Source organism: Periplaneta americana, chromosome 8 (assembly GCF_040183065.1).
Source record: "Periplaneta americana isolate PAMFEO1 chromosome 8, P.americana_PAMFEO1_priV1, whole genome shotgun sequence".
NCBI lineage: Eukaryota > Metazoa > Arthropoda > Insecta > Blattodea > Blattidae > Periplaneta > Periplaneta americana.
The window spans coordinates 126,054,710-126,078,872 of NC_091124.1; the positions used below are offsets into that span (position 1 = coordinate 126,054,710).

General features: G+C 36.4%; 1 protein-coding gene across 1 annotated transcript in view; it reads right to left on the reverse strand.

Moving 5' to 3' along the window:
• Positions 1-23,852, reverse strand: part of LOC138705027 (venom allergen 5-like) — a 276,772-nt gene extending 252,920 nt beyond the window's left edge. The window contains exon 1 of the mRNA XM_069833574.1: positions 23,718-23,852. Within this exon, the coding sequence (XP_069689675.1) occupies positions 23,718-23,848 (131 nt within the window). The 5' untranslated portion in view covers positions 23,849-23,852. The remainder of the gene's footprint in view (positions 1-23,717) is intronic.
• Between the last annotated feature and the right edge of the window lie 311 nt (positions 23,853-24,163).

The window sequence follows — 24,163 nt, forward strand, 5'->3', positions numbered from 1 at the left end:
ATGACTTTTCAATGGATATTAGTGCCAAGCCGGATAAACGTTCTTGTGTATGAGTTGATCTACAGTAGGATTTTATTCGCTTCAACGCAGAAAATGTCCTTTCTACCGATGCTGACGTAGCTGGTATTGTCACAATTAACGTTGCCAATTTAAGGACTTCAGGAATAACTTGGTTCAGCTGGTTTTCATATATGGCAGATAATATTTCATGGATAGGTTTGTTCGAAAAATCAAAGACTTCTGCTGAATATATTACACTTAATTCATTTTTAAAACGTACTTGATCAAAGTGACTGTTATAGGACTGAAATAATTTGTTTAGTGCCTCATTCGGGAAGTTTTCTCTATAAGCAAAAAATTTTTGAGAATCTAGAAGATGTGTGAACTGAAGCTTTCCATAATCAGATAATCTGTCAGTAATTTCCATGTGCATACGATCTAGTATGCTGTAGTACAGCTGCCTGTATTTCAATTCATCATCTGCTTTTCTTCGCTTTAATGGTGGTTCCATTGTATTGGCTGAAGAATTTTCATTTTCCATATTACTCCATATGGACGGAAACCCACTACGTCTGAACTCGGAAATAGTATGTTTTAACTTTGATACCTCTTGCAAGCAGTATACTATGTCTAGACTTTTTGTCTGAAGAATACTGTAGAGCACATCTGTATGTGCGAACACTCTAGCATAGACTTCAAGAAGAAATATATTCTGAAACTGTGTGAAAAAATTCAAATATCCTTGAGCCTGCACATTTACAGCATCATCCCAGTTTTCTTCAGAGTCATTACAAATGATATTTTTAAAGAAAGCAGTCCGTTTTTCTCTGTATTCCTTTACTGTATTTACAAGCCGAGATGTAAAATTCAATCTAGTTGGTGCTACGTTTGAGAGTTTCTTGTTCATAAATTTCTTGAGTTTTCTGATCTTTTAGGAGATGATGAGAAAAATGCAGCTAAACCCGACAGTGTTTTGAAAAAAATGCGGCATTCTGGAATGGATGAAGTAGTTTGTTGCAAAACTAAATTGAGAACATGGGTGTAACAATGGACAAATAGTGCTTGAGGATACTTTTCTTGAACTTTTGTTTTTAAGCCATTAATATTTCCCGCCATAACTGAAGCACCATCGTATGTCTGTGCAATTAACTTATTGCCGACATTCTATTCTGCTATAACACCTTCCACATGCTGAAACAAAGCAGCAGCAGTTTTGTCCGAACTGACATTTGTGAATCCTATAAACCGTTCTTGAACATTGGCAGTACTGTCGACGTATCTTAAAACAGTGGACAATTGACTCTGTTCACTTGTCATCAACAACAATGGCCACAAAAGGTGCTTCTTCTATTTCAGATTTTATGTTCTTTATCATAACCCCACTTATAGCAAATATTAAGTAATTCTGAATTGCGGGAGAAGTACCACGAAATACTGTTGAACTCTCAAGATGATTGGCCAGTAAATGGTCAAATTCACTTAAGGAACTTAAATATTCAATATAATTTCCTCTATTGTCTGATTTCACACTCTCATTATGATCCCGAAAAGCCAATTCTTGTTTTCCTAGAAAGCAGACTGCGTTAATAAGACGCAGTAAAATCTCCCGATTTTTTTGCACAAGAGCATTGTGTTGGTTGATGTGAGAGCTTTTCGCTTATCTAGCTGTAAATCAATTCTTGTCTTCCCAAAGTTTGCAAAGTTCATGCTACTACAAATATGAGCTTTTGATTTGTCGTATTCTAGGACTGCCGTTCGAAGGGAGTTCATATTAGAAAACCCCTCTTTTGACCACACATTAGTTTCGCGGCTAAATAACAAACATGGCCAGCAAAATAGTTTAGACAGTTTAGAACTACCACACAACCAATTCCACTTACCATATGATATTGAAGTGAAATGGCGTGTGTACTCTCGCTGTTTTTCTTTTACGTCCATGGACAAATTTAACTCAGGAGTTGGTCTTTCCATTTTCACAATTTCAACTTTCTCGTTGTTATGTACGACGGTTAAAAGGCACTTTTAATAAACCTATTACACAGTCATTCTCAACACAAACCTCTCCAGAAACTTGTTCTGCCATATTTTTCACAATATCACTTAATTGGGAAATTAAAAACTTAATAATTCACAATTAATATAACTCTTAGACACTCGAACAAATCACAGATTTAAAATAATGCACTGCAAGAACACAATCACATTCAATTGCTAGCGTACTAAGCTATTGCTGCTTCGCGCCTGCGAAGAAACCGATCACGAGAGCGGCAACTCGCCCACCTACAGTGCACGATGGAAACATAAGGGAGCGGGGGGACGGGCAGTTGTGCGACAGGACAGCATGAGCGAAACGGTAACAGGCTACCACACGTAGCTAGCGGTTTCTCCAGCGATGCCGCCTTGACAACTTGTTTCTTTCGAGAGCAGAGAGCGCATATAAATCTAACAATTACTTTAATTTTAATTACTATGGTAAAACTAATAATACAAAATTATTACATTATGTTATATTATAAACTTTTTCTTTTGTAATTTCCTTGGGCTACCGCCGGTAGCCCCGGTAGTCCGCAAAATACGCCCCTGTGTAATATTAGTTACAGTTGAAACATATACCTAGGTAACTTTGCTTTGTACTGTAATATTGTTCTGATTAGTTTATTGATTACTTTTATAGGCTAAGGCTAAAGATACCATCAATATGAATTCCAACTTATCATGTCATACTTAATATCTTTCCCTGAGATATCACTTTCTTTATGAATGATGTTTCATTCACTTATATTATAGTTTTATTAATAAAAAATTTATGTGAATATTTCTTATTGATCCTTTATTATGTTGTTAACTGCAATATTAAGAAACTAGTGTTAGTACTTTGTTTTACAGACAATATAAAAAATATCAAACAGCAAATAGCCATATAAAATAACGACATAAAATTTCACGTTCTGTTTTAAGTTTGTATACCACCGTTTTCTTAATTCAACAGGCGCCTTATTCATATACATAATCCTTGCTCCTTCCATACCTAGCGCTTGTTGCCCGCGCACGACGTCAAGGTCAGAAAAATGCACTTGCTTTGACATCACTGCCCTAGAGTTTCGGAATGAGCGCTGGTTCAAGTCCTTATGAGGAAATCAATTTTCTCTTTAAATTTCGGTCAATGTACGGTAGAGGTGCCCACCCGGCATCGTGATAAATTTGGGGATCTTCAGTAATAGCGAAATCGAGTTTTGGAAGCCAGCTTTAACGGCTGAGTGGTATCAGCGTGCTAACTACACGTTACCTTCGTTTTGGTTGGATGATCTTTAATCTCTGCTGAAGCATGTGGACATGAGGCCAGCGGTCGGCTCGTTATTCTAGGCCCTCCAGGGGCTGTCGTGCAACGGATTTATTTTTTAATTTGTAATGTTACTTTCCAGCTATAGAGCCTACTTAGAGACGCTGAGATTGCAATTTTAATTATATTTCTTTACTTAACGTTACTTTGTAACTATAAATTTATACAAAAATAAGAACATTTTAACTATTTATTTGTAATTCTTTATGTAACGTCTCTCATACGGAAAAAAGAAAAAATATATCACAATGTTTTCAACGAAGATGATGATGATGATGATATTGGCAATAATGTTGGTACTATTGGGAATTACCATGAAGGAATAAATAGTTATGATAATTAAATAAATAAGGAAAATATACATGCAATTGAAAGTTGTTAGTTGAATGTGAAGGCAGATGAACTTGAGTTACACGAAATTTTTGACATAAATACTTGAAGTAATGAAGTACGCCACCAAACATTTAAAACTGAACTTCGTTCAAGTGTCACCCGTGAGGAGATTAGGCAAGAAGCGTAAGTTTCCCCCACGTGACAATGACTTAATGGTTCCATAGCTTTAAAATCGAGAAATGTCTGACCCGATCTTGGATGCGTGTAACTGATTAATTTTGATCCACGTGCGTTAATAGTTTTCAAATTTAATAAGGAAATTACAGTTTATTTTCTGTATTTGGGTCTACTGATGCTTCTATGAGTTGTCCTTTATGTTTCAGCGTCAGTGTTGCCAACTCAGAATTCCATTTACCGCTGCACAAGCTTAAAAAAACCGCTAAACTGTAGTTGAAAAACTCCAGATTATTTCCAAATTTGAAATACAACCTATACAGTTTTAGGAACTGGAGAATTTTATAAAAATGTAGACTAAATTATGGAAAGTGTGTATCACTTTGTAAGCTCTATGTTCTATACAAAATCGTATGGACAATTTTAAATCTGAATATTTTGCATTCAATGCATCACCTTACATCATTTACACCGAGCTTTCCAACTATCACCGGCAACTTCCTCCACCAAATCTTTCGATATATTATGTTTTTTTCACACATCTGTAAACTTTAGAACGTATGGAGTTATACGCGACTTATTTCTTAAAAATTTAATGAAGTAGCTCAATAATATACTGGACACTTCGGAAATAATCACATTCACAATAACACCAGTTGGTTCGTAATCTGATTTCACACTGAGCTGAAGACGTGCCAGCCTACAATGAGTTTGGTTTTAAGTTTTAAGTATGTCTGTGTTAAATAAATTATAATGCGAAATGATAAATTAAATATATAATAATATAAGTTATCATAAATGAAAATAATAATTCAGTTCATTACCTACTCTTTATGATTAAAAATATCAATTCATTTACAAAAACAATGCTTACATGATTAGGCTAAGAGTTTAACAAATTAATATGGCATACCTTATTTGTTGGAGGGTAGCTGCGAATATATTGAATAAGCAGTCGTGGACAGCCGATAAGGGGTGGTCCTCCAGCTTGGGGGTTGGGCGAAGGGCTAACAACCCATCACCGTAAAAAACAGCTTTTTACGAATCCCTACAATAAGCCTCGGAATAGGAATAATTCTCTGGCACGACCACAGCAAAGGAATAAGGTTTTGAGATTTGGCACTTGGAACGTAACTAGTCTTTATAGAACAGGAGGGGTAACATTAGTAGCAAAAGAACTAGCTAGATATAGAATAGACTTTGTGGGAGTAGAAGAGGTTAGGTTAGATGGGAATGGCATATCACAAATAGGAGATTATTTGTTGTATTATGGGGAAGGAAACAATAATCACCAATTAGGAACAGGATTCTTTTTTCATAAAAGAATAAAATCAGCAGTAAAAAAGGTATAATTTATCAGTAACAGGTTATCATATTTAGTACTTAAATGTAGATGGTGCGACATCATAGTTATAAATGCTCACGCTCCTACAGAAGAGAAAGACGAGCATATAAAGGATAGCTTCTATGAGGAATTGGAACAGACTTTTGATCAGTTATCTAGATATCACATGAAAATTTTATTGGGGGATTTCAACGCTAAAGTAGGACGGGAGGATATTTTTAGATCAACTATTGGAAAAGAGAGCCTACACGCAATTAGTAGTGACAATGGAGTTAGATTAGTCAACTTTGCCACATCGAAAAATTTAATTGTCAAAAGTACGACATTCCCCCATAAGGATATACATAAATATGCTTGGACTTCTCCAGATGGATTGACACACAACTAAATAGATCACATCTTGATAGATAAACGGAGACATACTGGTTTAGTAGATATTCGAACTTTCAGTGGTGCAGACTGTAATTCTGATCATTATTTGGTGATTGGAGCATTAAGAGAAAGATTATCAGTAGCCAAGCGAGTAGAGCAACAAGTTAATATTACTAAATTCAATATTTTGAAATTAAAGGACGAGGAAGCTAAGCAAAATTATCAGGTCGAAATTTCGAATAGGTTTGCCACTTTAGAAAGTTCCGACGAAGTTGACAAAGAATTAGATGTTAATAGCGTGTGGGAAAATATCAGAGATAGTATCAAAATTGCAGCTGAGCAGAGCATAGGTTATTATGAAACTGAGAAAAAGTAACCGTGGTTTGATGAAGATTGTTGCATTGTAGTAGAAAGAAGGAAACAGGCAAAATTGAAATTCTTACAGGATTCAGTTGAGGAGAAGAGAGATAATTATTTCAATGAAAGACGGGAAGCAAGTCGTACAATTAGGAATAAAAAGAGACGTTACTTGAAGGAAAAATTGAATGAGGTAGAAACAAATAGTAAGAATGAAAACATTCGAGATTTATATAAGGGTATAAAGGAATTTAAGAACGGATATCAGCCAAGCGTAAACGTGATAAAGGATGAGAATGATGACTTGCTGGCAGACTCTCCATCAATCCTAAACAGATGGAAAAACTATTTTGCGCAACTACTAAATGTACATAGGCCAAATAGAAATAATCGGGACGAAATTGAAATACAAACTGCTGAGCCATTTATACCCGAACCCACGCTTTCAGAAGTCGAAATTGCGATAGAAAATATGAAAAAGTACAAGTCTCCAGGTATCGATCAAATTCCAGCAGAATTAATACAAGAGGTTGGAAGTGCATTAGATAGCGAAATTTATAAACTTGTACTTGCTATTTGGGAAAAGGAAATTGTACCAGAACAATGGAAGGAGTCCATAATTGTACCTACTTTTAAAAAGGGGGACAAAACCAAGTATGGTAACTTTCGAGGAATATCACTTTTGTTGACGTCGTACAAAATTTTGTCCAATATTCTTTTGAGAAGATTAACTCCGTACGTAGATGAAATTATTGGGGACCATCAGTGAGGTTTTCGGCGTAATAGATCGACTATTGATCAGATTTTTTGTATTCGACAGATAATGGAGAAAAAATGGGAGTATAAGGGTACAGTACATCAGTTATTCATAGATTTCAAAAAGGCATATGACTCGGTTAAGAGGGAAGTATTATATGATATTCTTATTGAATTTGGTATTCCCAAGAAATTAGTTTGATTAATTAAAACGTGTCTCAGTGAAACAAACAGCAGAGTCCGTATAGGTCAGTTTCTATCTGATCCTTTTCCAATTCACTGCGGGCTAAAGCAGGGAGATGCACTATCACCTTTACTTTTTAACTTCGCTCTAGAATATGCCATTAGGAAAGTCCAGGATAACAGAGAGGGTTTGGAATTGAACGGGTTACATCAGCTTCTTGTCTATGCAGATGACGTGAATATGTTAGGAGAAAATACATAAACGGTTAGGGAAAACAAGGAAATTTTACTTGAAGCAAGTAAAGCGATCGGTTTGGAAGTAAATCCCGAAAAGACAAAGTATATGATTATGTCTCGTGACCAGAATATTGTACGAAATGGAAATAAAAAAAATTGGAGATTTATCCTTCGAAGAGGTGGAAAAATTCAAATATCTTGGAGCAACAGTAACAAATATAAATGACACTTGGGAGGAAATTAAACACAGAATAATTATGGGAAATGCGTGTTATTATTCGGTTGAGAAGCTCTTATCATCCAGTCTGCTGTCCAAAAATCTGAAAGTTAGAATTTATAAAACAGTTATATTACCGGTTGTTCTGTATGGTTGTGAAACTTGGACTCTTACTCTGAGAGAGGAACATAGGTTAAGGGTGTTTGAGAATAAAGTGCTTAGGAAAATATTTGGGGCTAAGCGGGATGAAGTTACCGGAGAATGGAGAAAGTTACACAACACATAACTGCACGCATTGTATTCTTCACCTGACATAATTGGGAACTTAAAATCCAGACGTTTGAGATGGGCAGGGCATGTAGCACGTATGGGCGAATCCAGAAATGCATATAGAGTGTTAGTTGGGAGACCGGAGGGAAAAAGACCTTTAGGGAGGCCGAGACGTAGTTGGGAAGATAATATTAAAATGGATTTAAGGGAGGGGGGATATGATGATAGAGACTGAATTGGTCTTGCACAGGATAGGGACCGATGGCGGGCTTATGTGAGGGCGGCAATGAACCTTCGGGTTCCTTAAACGCCATTTGTAAGTAAGTAAGTAAATACCTTATTTGTAAAACAACAATGGATGAGGCAGGATATGAACGTGGTTGTACCAAATCGAGTAACATAAAACATTGACACTCGCACAATGAAAAATTGTGATAATACCATATTAAACTCTAGTTTGTGATTAACTAATATTGTTGTCTGCAAGTACATATAAAAGCAATTATATCTTTACACAAAAAACTTAAAAATATCGTCTTCTTCTGTCGAAATCATAAAAAAAAACGCCAAATAAATAGCTGGCCGCTGACGGCAAAATTCTGTAGCTGACCACAGTCTTGAAAACACCAGCTTCAGCTACAAAACCTCTGACTTGGCAACACTGTTCAGCGTATTCGGTCTGCAGGAGATTATAATGGACTAGTGGCTTGTGCAGCAAATTCTGCTGCAAACTGAGTTCGTTAGACGTTCAAATAAAAATTTTCAGATTTATTTAAAATGAAGAATACTTGTCTTTTTTATAGTAATTTGCTTCCATAATAATGAAATATACTCCCTCTGAATGGATTTTTTTAGGCCAAATACTTTTTCTTGAACCTATCCAACTTCAATTTTTGAGTTTCAACGCGAAAACGCAAGTATCAATGTTAGGACGATAGCAGTAGCTATTTCAGGTCATTATGGATTGTAGGTAAAAATTAAAAAAAATGTCAGGTTTGCTAAGCTGTCGAACAATAGCAATTTCGTATAGCTGCTGCTTGTAGAACTTGAAGTGTAGAGCGTAAAATCATTTTATCCTACTAAGAGATCTTGCTGAAATGATCTGGAGACTACAAAATTTTCAAGGCCTCTCATTTTATCAGTAAGTAATACCTTTTTATCTTTCCTTAGGGACTGTAATTTTTGCTCTCTCTTGAGCTAATACTGAGGACAATGACACCGCCATTAAGTATATGAAAAAGACCCAACCCCACTGGTTTAATAAGTATAAAAATATTTGATTTTTAATAACAATATTATTATCTTACTTAAGTTTTGTAGTTATATATAGCAGTCACTCAGTAAATTATATAAATGAAGATCTAAATTAAGATATTCTCTACATTTACTTACATAACCTCAAAACGTTTCACTTTCATGTCATCAATATAGCATGAATATTATGTACAATTAATGAAGAATAGACGCATCATGATACTAACTATAATAATATTTAACGCTAAACTGGACAATTTCCACGGTATCTTTGAACCGTGCCGTTACGTTTAGCACCAAATTTAAGTAAATACACAATCTTGCCAACATAAGAACATGACGTTGCTGTGTGGCGTCGTTGGAGGAAGAAATTTGTTTCTTTTCTCTCTCTACCTCCTTCGTTCTGAACATTACTGAGAGATAGCACCACTGTTAGCTACAAGATATATTTGCGCAAATATATTGAAGTAGATTACGTGACCTATTACGTGACTTAGATGAGAGTCTCGAGACAAAACAGTTTTGCTATATTTCTTTTTTTATTAAATGTTAAGCACAGGAACGCCATTTCGTAATTTAATTTAAGAAACAAGCCAAACAAATTATCTTTGCATCAAAAACGGATGCTCCCTGGACCAAATTATCGTATTTTATTATTGTTTGAATGCAACAGAAGCCAGAAGTCTTGCATTTGACTAATGCAGTGAATTATTTAAGAATATAGTCGCGAATTTTACTACCACCATTTCGATTGTGTTTTGTTTGGCACGGCTCGGTACGGCCTGGTGACTAGTGGCCAGCGAGTAACGTCGACTATCGACATTGCTCTGCCGTGGGTATTATCCAGTTGTTCCTACTCAGAAAATTATACACTGCAGAATCAGTTTTTAATAACAAATTGAATTGAGCTCTAAATATGTCGGCAATCCTGCAGGTCATGGCCTTCGTGTAATAGCCTATTGTTTATTGTAGTGTGTGTTTTGTTCTGAAATTCAATCAAGTCGGCCGTGATGCAATAAAATTAGTTCTCAAAACTGACAACAGATGGATTTTGGAAGATAGGAAAATTATGTAGGAAAATTGACTTTTCACTGAAAACTACTATTTTTCCGAAAAACTTTGGATGCCAGGCATGAAAATGAGGGGTCACTCATTAAAATCCGTTCAGCCGTTTATCCGTAATTCCCATTACCAATTCAAATTATATATATGTATAGATATTGTAACCAATGACTGTTCACGACCGAATTTCACTGTAATGCTGTAAGATGGATTTCGATATAATACATAAATAGTGTAATAATTTTCACTGAAATTAAAAAAAAAAAAGATGATTTACACAAAATCAAATCTGACGGTTATTTCATGAATTTGTTTGAAACGAAACAAAAGGTGACATGTAGTGTAGACGACTGTCTCAAAATTTATTTGGATTAATGAAATTTATTTTCTGTAGAATGCCTCTTACTTCCTTCCTTAATTACTTACTTACGGCTTTTAAGGAACCCGGAGGTTCATTGGCGCCCTCAATAAGCCCGCCATCGGTCCCTATCATGAGCAAGATATATCCAGTCTCAACAATCATATCCCACATTCCTCAAATTCATTTTAATATTATCCTCCCATCTACGTCTCGACCTCCCCAAAGGTCTTTTCCCTCCGGTCTCCCAACTAACATTCCATATGAATTTGTGGATTCGCCCATACGTGCTACATGCCCTGCCAATCTAAAACGTCTAAATTTAATGTTCCCAATTATGGCAGGTGAAGAATACAATGCGTGCAGTTCTGCCTTGTGTAACTTTCTCCATTCTTCTGTAACTTCATCCCTCTTAGCCCCAAATATTTTCCTAAGAACCTTATTCTTAAACACCCTTAAAATCTGTTCATCTCTCTGTAGAAAGCCTCTAGCCTAAAAAATTTCTTTGACAAAACGATTGGAAGCTAGAAGTTCTTATTTTAAGTTAACGTAATTTTATTTGTTTAAGCCTAATATTGAAATGATGAGACGAATACAATAATTGGCAAAGCTTTTGTAACAACTTATAATAAAATTGTTTGCCCATGAGTGTAAACCCGCGTGTAAACGATTATCATCGTGTACCTTTCAAATATTTCCTTCTCTCTTCTCATTGAATGAAGCACGCTCATGAAACTACAATCATTAGAATTGAGAATGCTTTTATTTTTGTTAATTACTTGTTATCTCCCTAAAAACGATTTATAAGAGAAATAATAATACATCCACTTAGAATAATTAAACGACATGGGCTATATTAACAACTACTCTTTCAGAGATAGCCTATGTATTTTGAATTTAAAGTATGAAGGTTACAATAGTAAGAGTGTACATATTTACTCTTCTCCTTTGTATGTAGGCCCTAATTGTAATTTATTTTATTCTTGTATTTGTTTACACGCCAGATTTCATCTATGCATTACACTTAATTCCTTTGTTGTTACCGGTGTCCAATAGTTGATTTATACAGGATTTTCCGATGTGGTGTTACAAACTTTCAGGGATGATGACGAAGGGCACATGTATCAATTTGAGATAAGGAACCCTGGTCCGGAAATTACCGAGTCGAAAGTTACAAACAAAAATATTTGTGTGGAAATGACATAATTTTATTCCTCTGTACACCTTATTTATGTGTATTTATCTGTACATCTTACACATATTGTATTCATCTGACGTTGTTTACGTTGTTTACTTACAATATTCCATTCAGTGCGCTCTCTGAGGGATAGGGACAGGAAACTACACTAAAGCAATGCAGGTAGCGTAATGTGTAACTAACATGGTCGGTCCTGATATGCACGTCTGTAGACAGCAGTGTATGTGTACAAGTTGCAGTGTCCAGTCGATCAGTCCTAGTGAAATGGAGGAGTACACGAGAGCGGAATAAGTAGACCTGATTTTCGAATACGGATGAGCCAATGGGAACAGTAGACAAGCTCACAGATTGTATTGGGGCAAGTACCCACGTAGGAGATATCCGGCCCATACCATCTTTCCACGACTATTCCAAAGGTTAAGGGAAGGAGGGCACGTGGTGCCGAATTACAATTCCATTTCAACACAAATTTTTTGCTTATAACTTTCGACTCAGTCATTTCCGGACCATGGTTCCTTATCTCAAATTCATACATGTGCCCTTCGCCATCATCCTTGAAAGTCTGTAACACCACCTCGGAAACACCCTGTATATTAGTTACGCAGATAAATTTACCAAAGTGTCCAATCATAACCTATTTCAAGCTAACTTATGATATCCACTATTTACAGGTCTGACTATAAATCCAAAATGGTTAAAAGAACAATTTGCAATTATATTTGTAGGCGTAAATATAACATTCTTCCCACAACATTTTCTTGAATTAACTGGTATACCCCGACGATATTCTGACTATCCTGATGCTTACAGGTACAGCTTGAAATGTAGTATCATCTATTGGATCTATAATTTCGTTTGTAGGTGTCTCAATATTCATGGCTTTTAAGGAACCCGCGGGTTCATTGCTGCTCTCACATAAGCCCGACATCGATCCCTATCTTGTGCAAGATTAATCCAGTCTCTATAATCCTCTCATCTACGTCTCGGCCTCCCCAAATGTCTTTTTTCCTCCGGCCTTCCAATTAACACTCTATATGATTTCTGGATTCGCACATACGTGCTACATGCCCTGCCCATCTCAAACGTGTGGATTTAATGTTCTTAATTTTGTCAGGTAAAGAATAGAATGCGTGCATCTGCGTTGTGTAACTATCTCCGTTATCCTGTAACTTCATCCCTCTTAGCCGCAAATATTTTCCTTAGAATTTCAAGCTAAACCTTTTTTTAATTAGGAAAAGTAAATTTCCTTCAATTGTTACTCCATTTGTGTAGTTACAAAATGTCATCAGAGTTCCTGTATGGTGAAATGCACTTGCTATTCTGTCCTCTATATGTGTGGTTCTGTCTAGCCAGCCACAACCGTTTCAAGGCCGAATATTCGAACGAATGTCCAACCTCGCCAGTTGATATGCAACCGGTCGAATATAAACCGGTTGTAAGCGCTGTTCTGCAGCACTCTGGTAAGTTGGCCTACAGGAGATTAATTATATAACATATGCATATATTTTGCATGATTGTTGTTGTTGTTTAGTCAACTGTCCGAAGACAAGTCTGAACCTCACAAGCGATATCAAAAAGCACCACTTACGAGGCAACTAGACCAGAAGATAATTGGGCAGGATGGCCAGTTCCTTTCCCCCTCCATCGCATACATCGCCGATTGGCTACTTCTGCATGATTATAGTCTTCGAGCATTAAAGTAAATAGAGAGGGCGTTCAATACTACTCTACTGGATCAAAGTGGCACCAAAATAATAGCTCTCTCAAATCAACTGATCTCGGGCAAAACATTACACAGTATGCTGTACGTATATGAAATTTATTAGGCCTACAAAGAATGTATTAAGATAGATTTTAATTTAAGAATTGTCTTGTTTTAATAACTTGTTTTATAGTACAACATGAAATAGCTTAAAGATAGAGTGCTATAAATGTCTCATGAAAATATAGGATACTTTTACTGTCGATGTTTTTGCAAGGCGATTGAGGTTAGAAGTTACTGAAAAATGTATTAAGACTGAAACAAAGGAGTTGACAGAATAAAGGACACTGTTGTTTAAAAAAAATGTTCATTCGTGGCAATTTCTTTACGTCACTTGACAGTACTTTGCACTATTTTGTCTGACAGTACTCTTCATGAGTGAAAACATAGGTTATGTAACTTTTATTAATTTTAAAACTGTAATATTACGAGGAAATTGTGTCTTACAGAAACATTAAATATATTATTTTAATGTACCGAAGTACATATGATATTTCCATGCAGATATTCTGCGTCATCATACGATGAAAGAGTAATGGAACGGAGAAAAATTCTCTCCGGCGCCGGGATTTGAACCCGGGTTTTCAGCTCTACGTGCCGATGCTTTATCCACTAAGCCACACCGGATACAACTCCGACGCCGGTTAGAATCGTCTCAGATTAAGCTCCAACTCTTGGGTTCCCTCTAGTGGCCGCCCTCTGCACTACGTCATAGATGTCTATGAACACAGGACCGAAGTCCACACATGTGCTGAGGTGCACTCGATATGAGTGACTAGTTGGCTGGGATCCGACGGAATAAGCGCCGTCTTAAATCACGAAGTGATTTACGCATATCATATATATATATATATATATATATATATTATTTTAATGTACCGAAGTACATATGCTATTTCCATGCAGATATTCTGCGTCATCATACGATGAAAGAGTAATGGAACGGAGAAAAATTCTCTCCGGCGCCGGGATTTGAACCCGGGTTTTCAGCTCTACGTGCTGATGCTTTATCCACTAAGCCACACCGGATACAACTCCGACGCCGGTTAGAATCGTCTCAGATTAAGCTCCAACTCTTGGGTTCCCTCTAGCCTAATAGCTTTGATTTTGTGATTAACAACTTGAGGGCTCTACCGAGCCTTATATTTTAGAAATTCTTCTAAGTTCTGTAAGTTTATTTACTAATAAAACTAGAATATAGGCCAGACGAGTCTTTATATTATGAAAATTTAATTTACAGATTAAAAAAATACAATTATGTAATCCCTTAAAAAGGAAAAGATCACAAACTGGCAGCTACTTATACAAAGACTAAGGGGAAAGAATATGGTCATTTCGTTCTTTCTACAATTTAAAGGACACTGTAATTATTTTGTTGAAATAACTTGAGACCTATTGAAGATTCGATTGCAAAACTGAAACAGGAACACGAAACAAATACGGTAATTTGATAACTTGAGGTATGTCTAGGCCTATTTGTGTTTCTGTATTTGAATTCGTAAGCGTGATGATGCGCATTCGACAAACACAGACACTTCTGCTCTTTTTTTAAGATAAATTGCTGGCAGTGAGGAAATCGTACACGTATTGAAGTTTTCCGAAATAAACATAATTAAATAACGTTATCGCGCTTTAATACATTGCAGTGAGGTTATTAATATGCATCAAGTGTAACCACCTATGAAATATTACGGTTATATTTCATTTTTTGTGGCAAAATCAATCCAAAACACTAATATTCCACTAGACATACATTTATTTGCCTTTCCATATCCCTTATCGCTTCTGTCCTAGATCAGCTGATCGAACTCTGGTGCCACTACCCAGCAAGTCTTGCCCCTTCCATGTATTTTACGTTCGAAGATTGTAATGCACAAATATGTAGGTAGACGTAAAGCCGTGTGTGGAATTGTGTGGGATTTGGTTGTTATGTGGGTGAATTTTAGGGTTGTGAGTCTGCCCACACTGGTCACCTTAAGGCAGACCTCATACCCCTCAAAAAACGCATTTTAGTCTGGGCTAACGGAGCTGAACTTGGTTACTGGTGACCCGAAATATATAAATGAGAATGACTTGAGAAGCGACAAGAACTTATTTCTTGTTCGATGTTCCTGATCAGATCTCACGCTCAACCCATCTTAGTTAGAATCACCGTCCTTCCTCCATGCTATTTGAGCTGAACTCTGACCTCACGACCTGAAGTATAACAACGAGACCTGAGAAACGACAAGCAACTTTTGCCTGTTCGATTATCTTCTTCAGTTCCCAACCCCGGCTCATCTTATGCCATACATATCTCGATCTATCTCAATTTTAAATACATCTCTGGCTATTAATCACACAACAAAGTATCCTATCCTTCATTCCCACGTTTTCCAAAACTCCAGAGATTGGTTGACGGAGCTGGACTCGGTCGCCTGGCTGGCATGGCAACCAGGGCAACAAATGCTCTTACTATCGTCAACTGAATCGCTTATATTCAGATTGAGGATAACAAAGATATCCCAACCCCAACCACTCTCTAAGTCACATTCCTACTATGTCATTGACTAGAATGCCCACCCTTCCCATATTATACCGTTAGAGTCGATCAGGCCATAACTATTAAGTCATCTTATAGCCAATTAGCTAGCTTCGTAAATTGAAACAACTCATCCTGCATGTAGTTTTCATGGGGCGCTAAGAAATAGTTCGGGATGAACACATAAACAAACAGGCCACGCAGGTCTACCTAAGTAGGGGAGATCCGGGCAAAACGAATAACCCAGGCAAAGAGAATAATGTCTATTTCTTATAAATGCCAACAGCTACCGCTTTCTGCTATGTTGAAGAAGAATCCCAACCAAATTTTGCTGCTGGAACTGACTTGTCGTCATTCTAGCTAGTGAGAAAAGAAGTCAGCGTGTGTTTGAAGAAAATTGACTGTTTTTTTTTTTTTAATATTTCAAGGTAAGAGAAACATATGTACAACATAGAGTACTGCAGAAAGTCTTTGTTATGTGATAGTAATATATAGGCGATGCGATTACTTCTAAAGTGCCTACTTATGAAGAAGATTATTGACGTTAATGTTTGTATAACCTTAAATGAGAAGCGAAGTGGCGTCTGCGGGCAAAGTGAATATGGCAAAGTGGATAATTTATACCCTTTGCCCTGCCACCTTTATTTGACTATATAAAGTGTCAGCTGTATTTTTGTATGTATTTGTCAATTGCAATAGATCGTGTTAGATCATTTTACATAGTGGAAGCATTAAGTCACACTAATTAATTAAAATTACAAATCAGCAAACCCTGATATTAATTTTTATTTAAAAAGTTCTTAATGTGTTTTCAGATTGTTTAATTTTTCAAGAGGAAGACGGAGCAAGCCAAATGGCCTGAAGAAGCCATGAAGAAAGCACTTGAAGAAATAAAATCTTCCAATCAGTGGTTCTGCTATCTGGCCTTACAAACATAATGTGTTTGTTGATGAAGATTTTGCTCCAGATGAACTTACAGATCGCCCACTTGAGGTAGAAATCAGCGAAACGACAGCTGGCTCAGATTTCACAAATTCTGCAGTGCCAGCTTCTTCATTGGCTGAAGAAACAGTTAATGCTCACTCAGAATCAACCACCTCTGTGATGTCGGCATCTTCAGAGATTGAAGATATATTCAATACATCAATTACACTCAGATTTTCAGTTCCGGTTACACCAAAACCCTCAACATAGTCAGCAGGAAACCCAAGTCAGTTCTTTTGATTTAGACCAGTGCCAGAAGTGGATCTCGAAAGATACTAGTTAAAAGAAGAAAATGTCAGCGCTCTGAAGCTCTTACATCAATACCGATTAAAAACGATGAAAGAAAAGTAACGTATGGGCAGGAGGAAAAGCAGAAGAAATCCAAGTCTTTAGTGCTAGTGAAACGTCGACTTGTTCAAATTTGTATTTTGTACTAATCTAACGTGCTGTAAAGAATTTTAATAACTTTTCTTATCGTCTCATATGACTCATTAACATCGTGTTTGTGTGTTGATTTAATTTTATTATCAGTGAATAGAAATTAAATACAAAGGTGAAAATGTTATAGGGATATTCACTTTGCCCGGGTTAATTATTCGCTTTGCCCGTGTACCCGGGCAAAGCGAACAATTAATTATATTTTCTTTCTCAAATCATATCACTCTCCGTAAGTACGAGAAACGAATTGCTGTTTTGTAGATATGTGGACAACATATGTCACAACCAAAATCATGAAGTTTTTATTTCGGGAGAACCAAAATATAGCCTGTGGCTTATCCGCTTTGCCCGGATTTCCCCTAAGTTTCGGAATTATCGTAATAAAAGGCTTCACAAATCGAGTCTTGGCTTTCCCGTGGCGCCTTGTGTAATTCTGGGCGAGCTACTTGGTCATCACTCACCTAGTCCAAAGGTCCGGATCACTTGTTTAGGGAGATAGCGAAAACTGCGTCTCGCCATTCCCACGGTCCAGGTTTCTAACAACTTCGGCTACTCCCTTCTGCTGCTCTTCAGCCGTGTTGTTGATTGTGCTCTGTGACATTCCTCCACATTATTTGGTAGTTATTAGGCCCATTTTAAACTTTTTTTCTTCAAAGTTGTCAGAGTTCCCTGAACGGAAAGCGAAAAATGGACTGAGACAAATGACCAACCGTCTTGTAGCTCACATAGACACTTTCTGGGAGCCCCAAATTCCTTTGCAAGATCTCACAATCGCGTACTTTTAATTGTTCTTCCTCCCGTTTTCTCCTCCTGTTTTCATTCATTCATTCATTCATTCATTCATTCATTCATTCATTCATTCATTCATTCATTCATTCATTCATTCATTCATTCACTCGTCCACGTGTCCACTCGTGCATTCGTTCATTCAGTAGTGGTTGTAAGTTCCTCATTAAACGTTTTCCTCATTGTAACGGAATGCTCAGTAACTTATACAACAATGTATCGAACTACCACGTCATTGAAACGAATACTTCATTTAAGCGCCTTGGCTTGGCTTTTCCAAGCCGGAATCGGGACGGATCCTTGCACTTACACTTGCCGAACATTCAATTCACATGGAAATAGAATCACAAGGCCACATTTCTTACCGGCACATAAGGACGCAAGGTTTACCGATAAAATACCTAACCTATATTCGAGTCCCTCATTATACTGTATCACTATCCTTCTAATAAACAGGAAGTTCTTTCGATACTAGTAAATAAGTCAAGAACGATGTGTAATGAAGGAAGAATTCATACCGAACTTCAATACCTGAATGGAGTTTTCTGTGAAAACGATTGTTCAGGTTTTGAAGTTAATAGAATGATAAGACTTGTTAGAGATTTAAAAAAGGAAGCTAGTAGTCTATAGAAAATTCGGACTGGCAATAATTCCGTGCGCCTAATTCTTAGAAGGTTAGCCTAAGCCAACATAAACGATATTTCTGTTTCACGTAAAATAATAAGTAATTTACTAAAACCCACTAAACACATAATAGAACTCAAAAGTCTGAGAATTTACCTAATTTCGTGCGAATGTGGGGAAGTTCATATAAGTTATATTGAAGTATTGAAACACGAAGAATAGAACAAATTTCGATACATTAGATTATACCAACGGGACAAATATGTGACAACTGAACATTTCATCAACTTTTAACGTAGAATTTTATTTGATAAGACCAGCATCAAACTTAGAATGTCAGGTTGTTGGCAACGCGTAATTAGAAAGAGAACAGAAATTAATATTTGTCCCAAAAATCAGTTCATATTAAGCAAGCATGGAAGTCGGTTTAATACGTATGATTATGTATTGCAAACAATTACTTACGTGTAATATCTCAATGTATCATTGCCTCTTGGGCAACACTAGGCAGGTGATAGGATAACTACTCAATTTCGTAACCCAGTTATCATATTTTTCTTCTCTATGCTAATAAAATTATTAATTAATTTTATTAATTGCTCAATTGTCTGGAATATGCAGACATAACGAACACAAAAGAGTAGGCCTCTCTCTGGTCATTCTAACTGCCCTGATGGTGGAACCTCTATGAGGAGTAGTTACGAAACGTTCCAGGACACGATGGAATACCCAAACGTCTATTTATGAAAATTAGTAACATTGATAACCTAAGGAGCATAACTCTTTTTAAATGTAGGCCTATGTTTTCGAGTGAGAAGTCAGGAATAGCCTAATTATCAAGAAACTGAAAATTTAATTTCATGACAATAATGCTGATTATTTTGCAAATATTGTATAATGATATCTAGTTAGAATAAGATTTAGAATGAGTTGTAGAAGTTAATATTTCATGACACCGATTGTGTATTATGCACGACTAGCAACAGTAAATTTTTTATGTTGTAAATTGTGTTTCAGATTAATTCAGCTATAAAGTGGAGATATTTTAAGTTTTAAAAATGGATGTTATATGTATATAAAAGTAAAAGAAAAACTTCATTTTTTTCTGTTTATACGACAACCATTACAGCTAGCGATATGAAAATTTTTATCTCTAGAACTACACACATTGGTTGTTATATGAATGATAACTTTCAAACTTAAATCCTCTTTTTTATTAGGATGTAGTATGTGTGTGTGTGTGTATATATATGCTTCATTATTTTTGTACCGCAGTAAGATATTACTTCGTGGCGAGAGAGAGAGAGAGAGAGAGAGAGAGAGAGAGAGAGTGAGAGAAGAAGAAGAAGAAGACGAAGAAGAAGAAGTAGTAGAAGAAATTTTTTGTTTGAAATTATACATCTACAGTGGATACTTTGTTTATTTTAAATCGAATACGAGTCTAGTTCTTGTGTTCTAATAGTTAGAGATTATTGAACTGTTAATCCATAATACAGCCAAATAAAAATAAGTACAATCGCGCGGTACCTACATTTTGACCTTTAGCGACTGTTAGATTAAAAATGATTTGTACGTTCTGGGCATGCATTACTCTTGTTTTCTACTGCAGATAGAACACATCACTTGTATCATATGAGGTAGGCTATGTGATTAATGTTTGTAGTTTGCTCTTTACGAGTGCACATTCTTACTTTATTGTAACGTCCACTGACGTCACGTGAAAAACGACTATAGTATTCGTGTGACTTTATATAGTAGTTACTTTAGCGCAGGGCCTGTATCTTCCGTTGACCTAGTCCTACAAGATTGGGCTACTAGTAGAAAGATTAGTGCTCTTTGTCTTCTAAAAATCTTCAATGAATCTGTCGTTCTCGATTTATTTACTTGGAAGATTCTAACAAAAAGATTTCCTTTATTTACATCTCCTACTTTTTGACTGAGATTTTTTTGTTAGAATGTGAGAAATGTCATTTGTTCTTAACATTAATGTTTCCAGCTGCGAAGATTGTAGTTGTTCATTGATCAAACCCTTGTTATATTTTTGTGTTAGTCTAATGAAAAAAGCCGGTAACACAAAACGGTCTAATAACAATAATGACGTAATTGTCTTCAGAAATATTTTTCCCAGGGCTTGAAGAGATTTATGGAATTGTTACACTCACGCTCATGCTCTTTAAAAGAGCAGGTGGCGTCATGTTGAGAGTCGATTACCCCTTCCTCCTACCGATGCCACCGTTAGGTGAGGTACTTACTCATCCACACGCAGTATTTTATAGCTCCTTGGTTACTGTCGTACTTCATTACGTGTAGGATGTTTCATAAAAGAAAATGTGACAAACAAAAATTCTGAGATGCAGAAGGTGCTTTTCATCCTTCTCATTGTCCTCTCTTTATCAATAAAATTGTTGCAGTTATCTTCCCTGTTAATATTAACAATTGAATTTAGAAAATGTAGAAGAAGAGAGGAACTGCAGTAATTACAGTCATTTTACGCCTTCCAGAAGTAAAACACGAATGTCAACATTATGGTTAGCAACTTGATATACAAGAATAATAGCATATTGCAGACTTTTTTTTGGTATGGATGACGACTACGAAGGTCTCTAGTGGGCTTATTGTGCCTTATCGCTTCTATACTGGGATTAAATTTTGAAATAAGACGGCCGCGCTTCTGTAGATATCGTGAATCGTTATCATCGTGTAAAGTCTCGGTGGAGCCTCGGCAGAACGCCTTTCCATCGCTCGAGAGCGTATAGTACATATATTCAGACTGATGTCGTCTGTACATCAGTCACAGTGCTATAACATGTCGTATCGTTTTGGGTGAACACTATTCAAATGATGATAATGGATATTGACGGTGTAATGATTGAAGAAAACGGGAGAAACCCAATAGCGGACGGTGGGTTTGAAAGTTGAGGAGGCCAAGACGTGACTGATGAGAATATAAAAATATAAGGCCTGTGACGTACCTCATTACCAAGCGCAGAATTTATAGGTTTTAAGAAACTAAGATTAGGTTTTACAATTTATGTTTTAGATTTTAAATCTTATGTTTAGGAATTTATATGATTTTACGGGAGAAAAATAAAAATAAACAGCATACTGTTAATATGTTACAACGGCTTGGTAAAGATTGCCTCTCTTTAGGACACTTTAAGTCCTAACCTACGAACTAGGGCAGTTTAGGTCATATTGAATTTCAGAATGTTACTCTTTGCTACATAAAGCGAATAAGAAAAACAATATTTCGAGAGTAACGAGATAGCAACAAAATTGATTCGAACCTAAGAATCCGGGGCTTGCTAATTGCTATTAGATAGTCTAATTTTACAGCAAATTAACTCGACGATCCTCTTTATTCTCAAACCGACCAATTAGGTCACAACATACTGAACAATTGCTACTAGAAGAAGCTAGAGACAAATCTGCATTTGTTTCTAAACTCTTGATATATTTAAAATATTGTATAAATAAATACATCTCGTAACACAAAAGAATAAAATAACAGGAACATCCGCAAACAAGAGAAAAATGTAACAAAATAAATTAAAACTTTTACACAGGGAGAGAAAGCTAACAACACGTGACTCAATTTCTAAAACCAAGAAGAGAGAAAGAGAGAGAGAGAGAGAGCTTTCCAATGCAGCCGAAACCAACTGTGATTATAAGCAGTAGGCCTACAGCTGTCAGCGGTGGGTAGGACGTCACCAAATTCGGCTCCCCTCGCGCGTTCTAGTCAAGTTTAAACACTCCTCTAACCAGCTATCATATTGGTTGAACTGCTGTTGTCATGGTTACCGGGAAGTAGAGTCATGTAGCCGACTCCTCTCTTCCGCTCTCGCATAGACACAGCAGGCTGCTAGATATTGACTATACAGGTTACAGTGCTAGCTGTTATTTTTCAGTACCAATTATTTGTACTATCTACAGTTTAGCGAGTGGTCGACTTTACGTAACTTACATCTTAGTCGTAGTGAATAGTAAAATTAATATAAAAGGAAAAATGTTCGTCATTTGCTATAACTTGTCTGTGATCTTAATTCAGCTGGAATTATTACTGCCATACTGTGTTCTGGTAAAATATTAGGGGAGGCACGGCCTCCCTTGCCTCCCCTGAAAATTCGCCGCTGGAGAAACCCGAGAAAATCCCTGGGAAACTCTAGGTTTGTTGGCCACAAGTACGACTTCGCCATCATTCCCAAAGAAAAGTTTGAACTCTGGAAACTCGAAACATAACACTTAGCATGCCAACCACTAGAGACTAGACCAATGAGGATGACTATTTCTGAAAACGCAAGCAATTCAGGACAGTTCAGCAGTTTAAACAAATAACGGAATTTGAAGATAAATCTTCCTTCACATGAAACAAATCATACACTGACATTTATAAGCAGATTGCTGGCAGAATTTAATTATTCCTCCTAACTTATAAATTATTTCTTTCCCTGTATACTTGAAATGAACTATGTAATGTTAAAGTATTCTTGTAATGCCTTACGGTTAGTCACTGTTACAGGAAACTTTGCTACGTATTTTAAATCTTGTCAGAGTTTAGCCTTGCTCTGATAGAAAATATTAGTCTTCATACTAGGTGACTAAATTTACACGTAGTAGATTTTCCGAGATGTGGAATCAGAAAAATGCAGGATTTCCTCCTACAATACAGACATTTTTTCCGGAGTCGAGATTCGAACCTATGATCATAGCGTTCATGAAACGCTAAGAGTGCTTTCATTACCGACAGCTGAGATTGTCGCTATTATTTTCTGTGATATAATAATAATGATGATAATAATAATAATAATAATAATAATAATAATAATAATAAATTAATATAGTATATTATTACTACAATTTGATAATTTTTGTTGTTGGCTAACAAGTAATATAGATTTTTCGCTACTTGAATGATCAATGCTAGATTCTTCTTTTATTACGTAAGGTTCGCCAATCATCTATGCCTAGTAGCACTTCTCTTTATTTCAACTTATGAATGTGTCTGTGATCTATTCCTCTAGACCATGAATAACGTCTTCCCTTTCTTGTGATGTCTTTATTACGTGTTCAACCAATTTATGCATTCTTGAGTTAATGCTATGCTCATGGTTAGTGAACGGAACAATTGGAAAAATGTGAGATTTACCTTTGCTGTGATGGATTTCTGTAGTCGCAGATGATGTGACACGAAGTGCGTGCGTATTGGTAAAGCAAACACTGACAGACTGACTGACTGCTTGCTGAGGAGAAGATGCCTTGAAGACGGCGGCCCGACATCAAAGACAACAAGACCTTCCTTCCAACGGCTGCCCTAACATTGACCTAGTATTCATGTATGCAGGTGCTCTTTTGTTAGGGCGTCAAGGTACCTTCAAATTCAGCACTTCCGTTCTAACATGTTACCTAGCAACTCAGCATCCAATTAAAATGAAACTTGACTCATTATTCTATCCTGCAAACTTATTTGCAACAGTTCACGAGGACAAAATTCCCGAGATTATGTAAATTAGATCATTATTGTCTATGCGTAGGCTATGAAATTTATGCAGATAACATGTACATTAATAATGTACTCATTATTCTTTTCATATA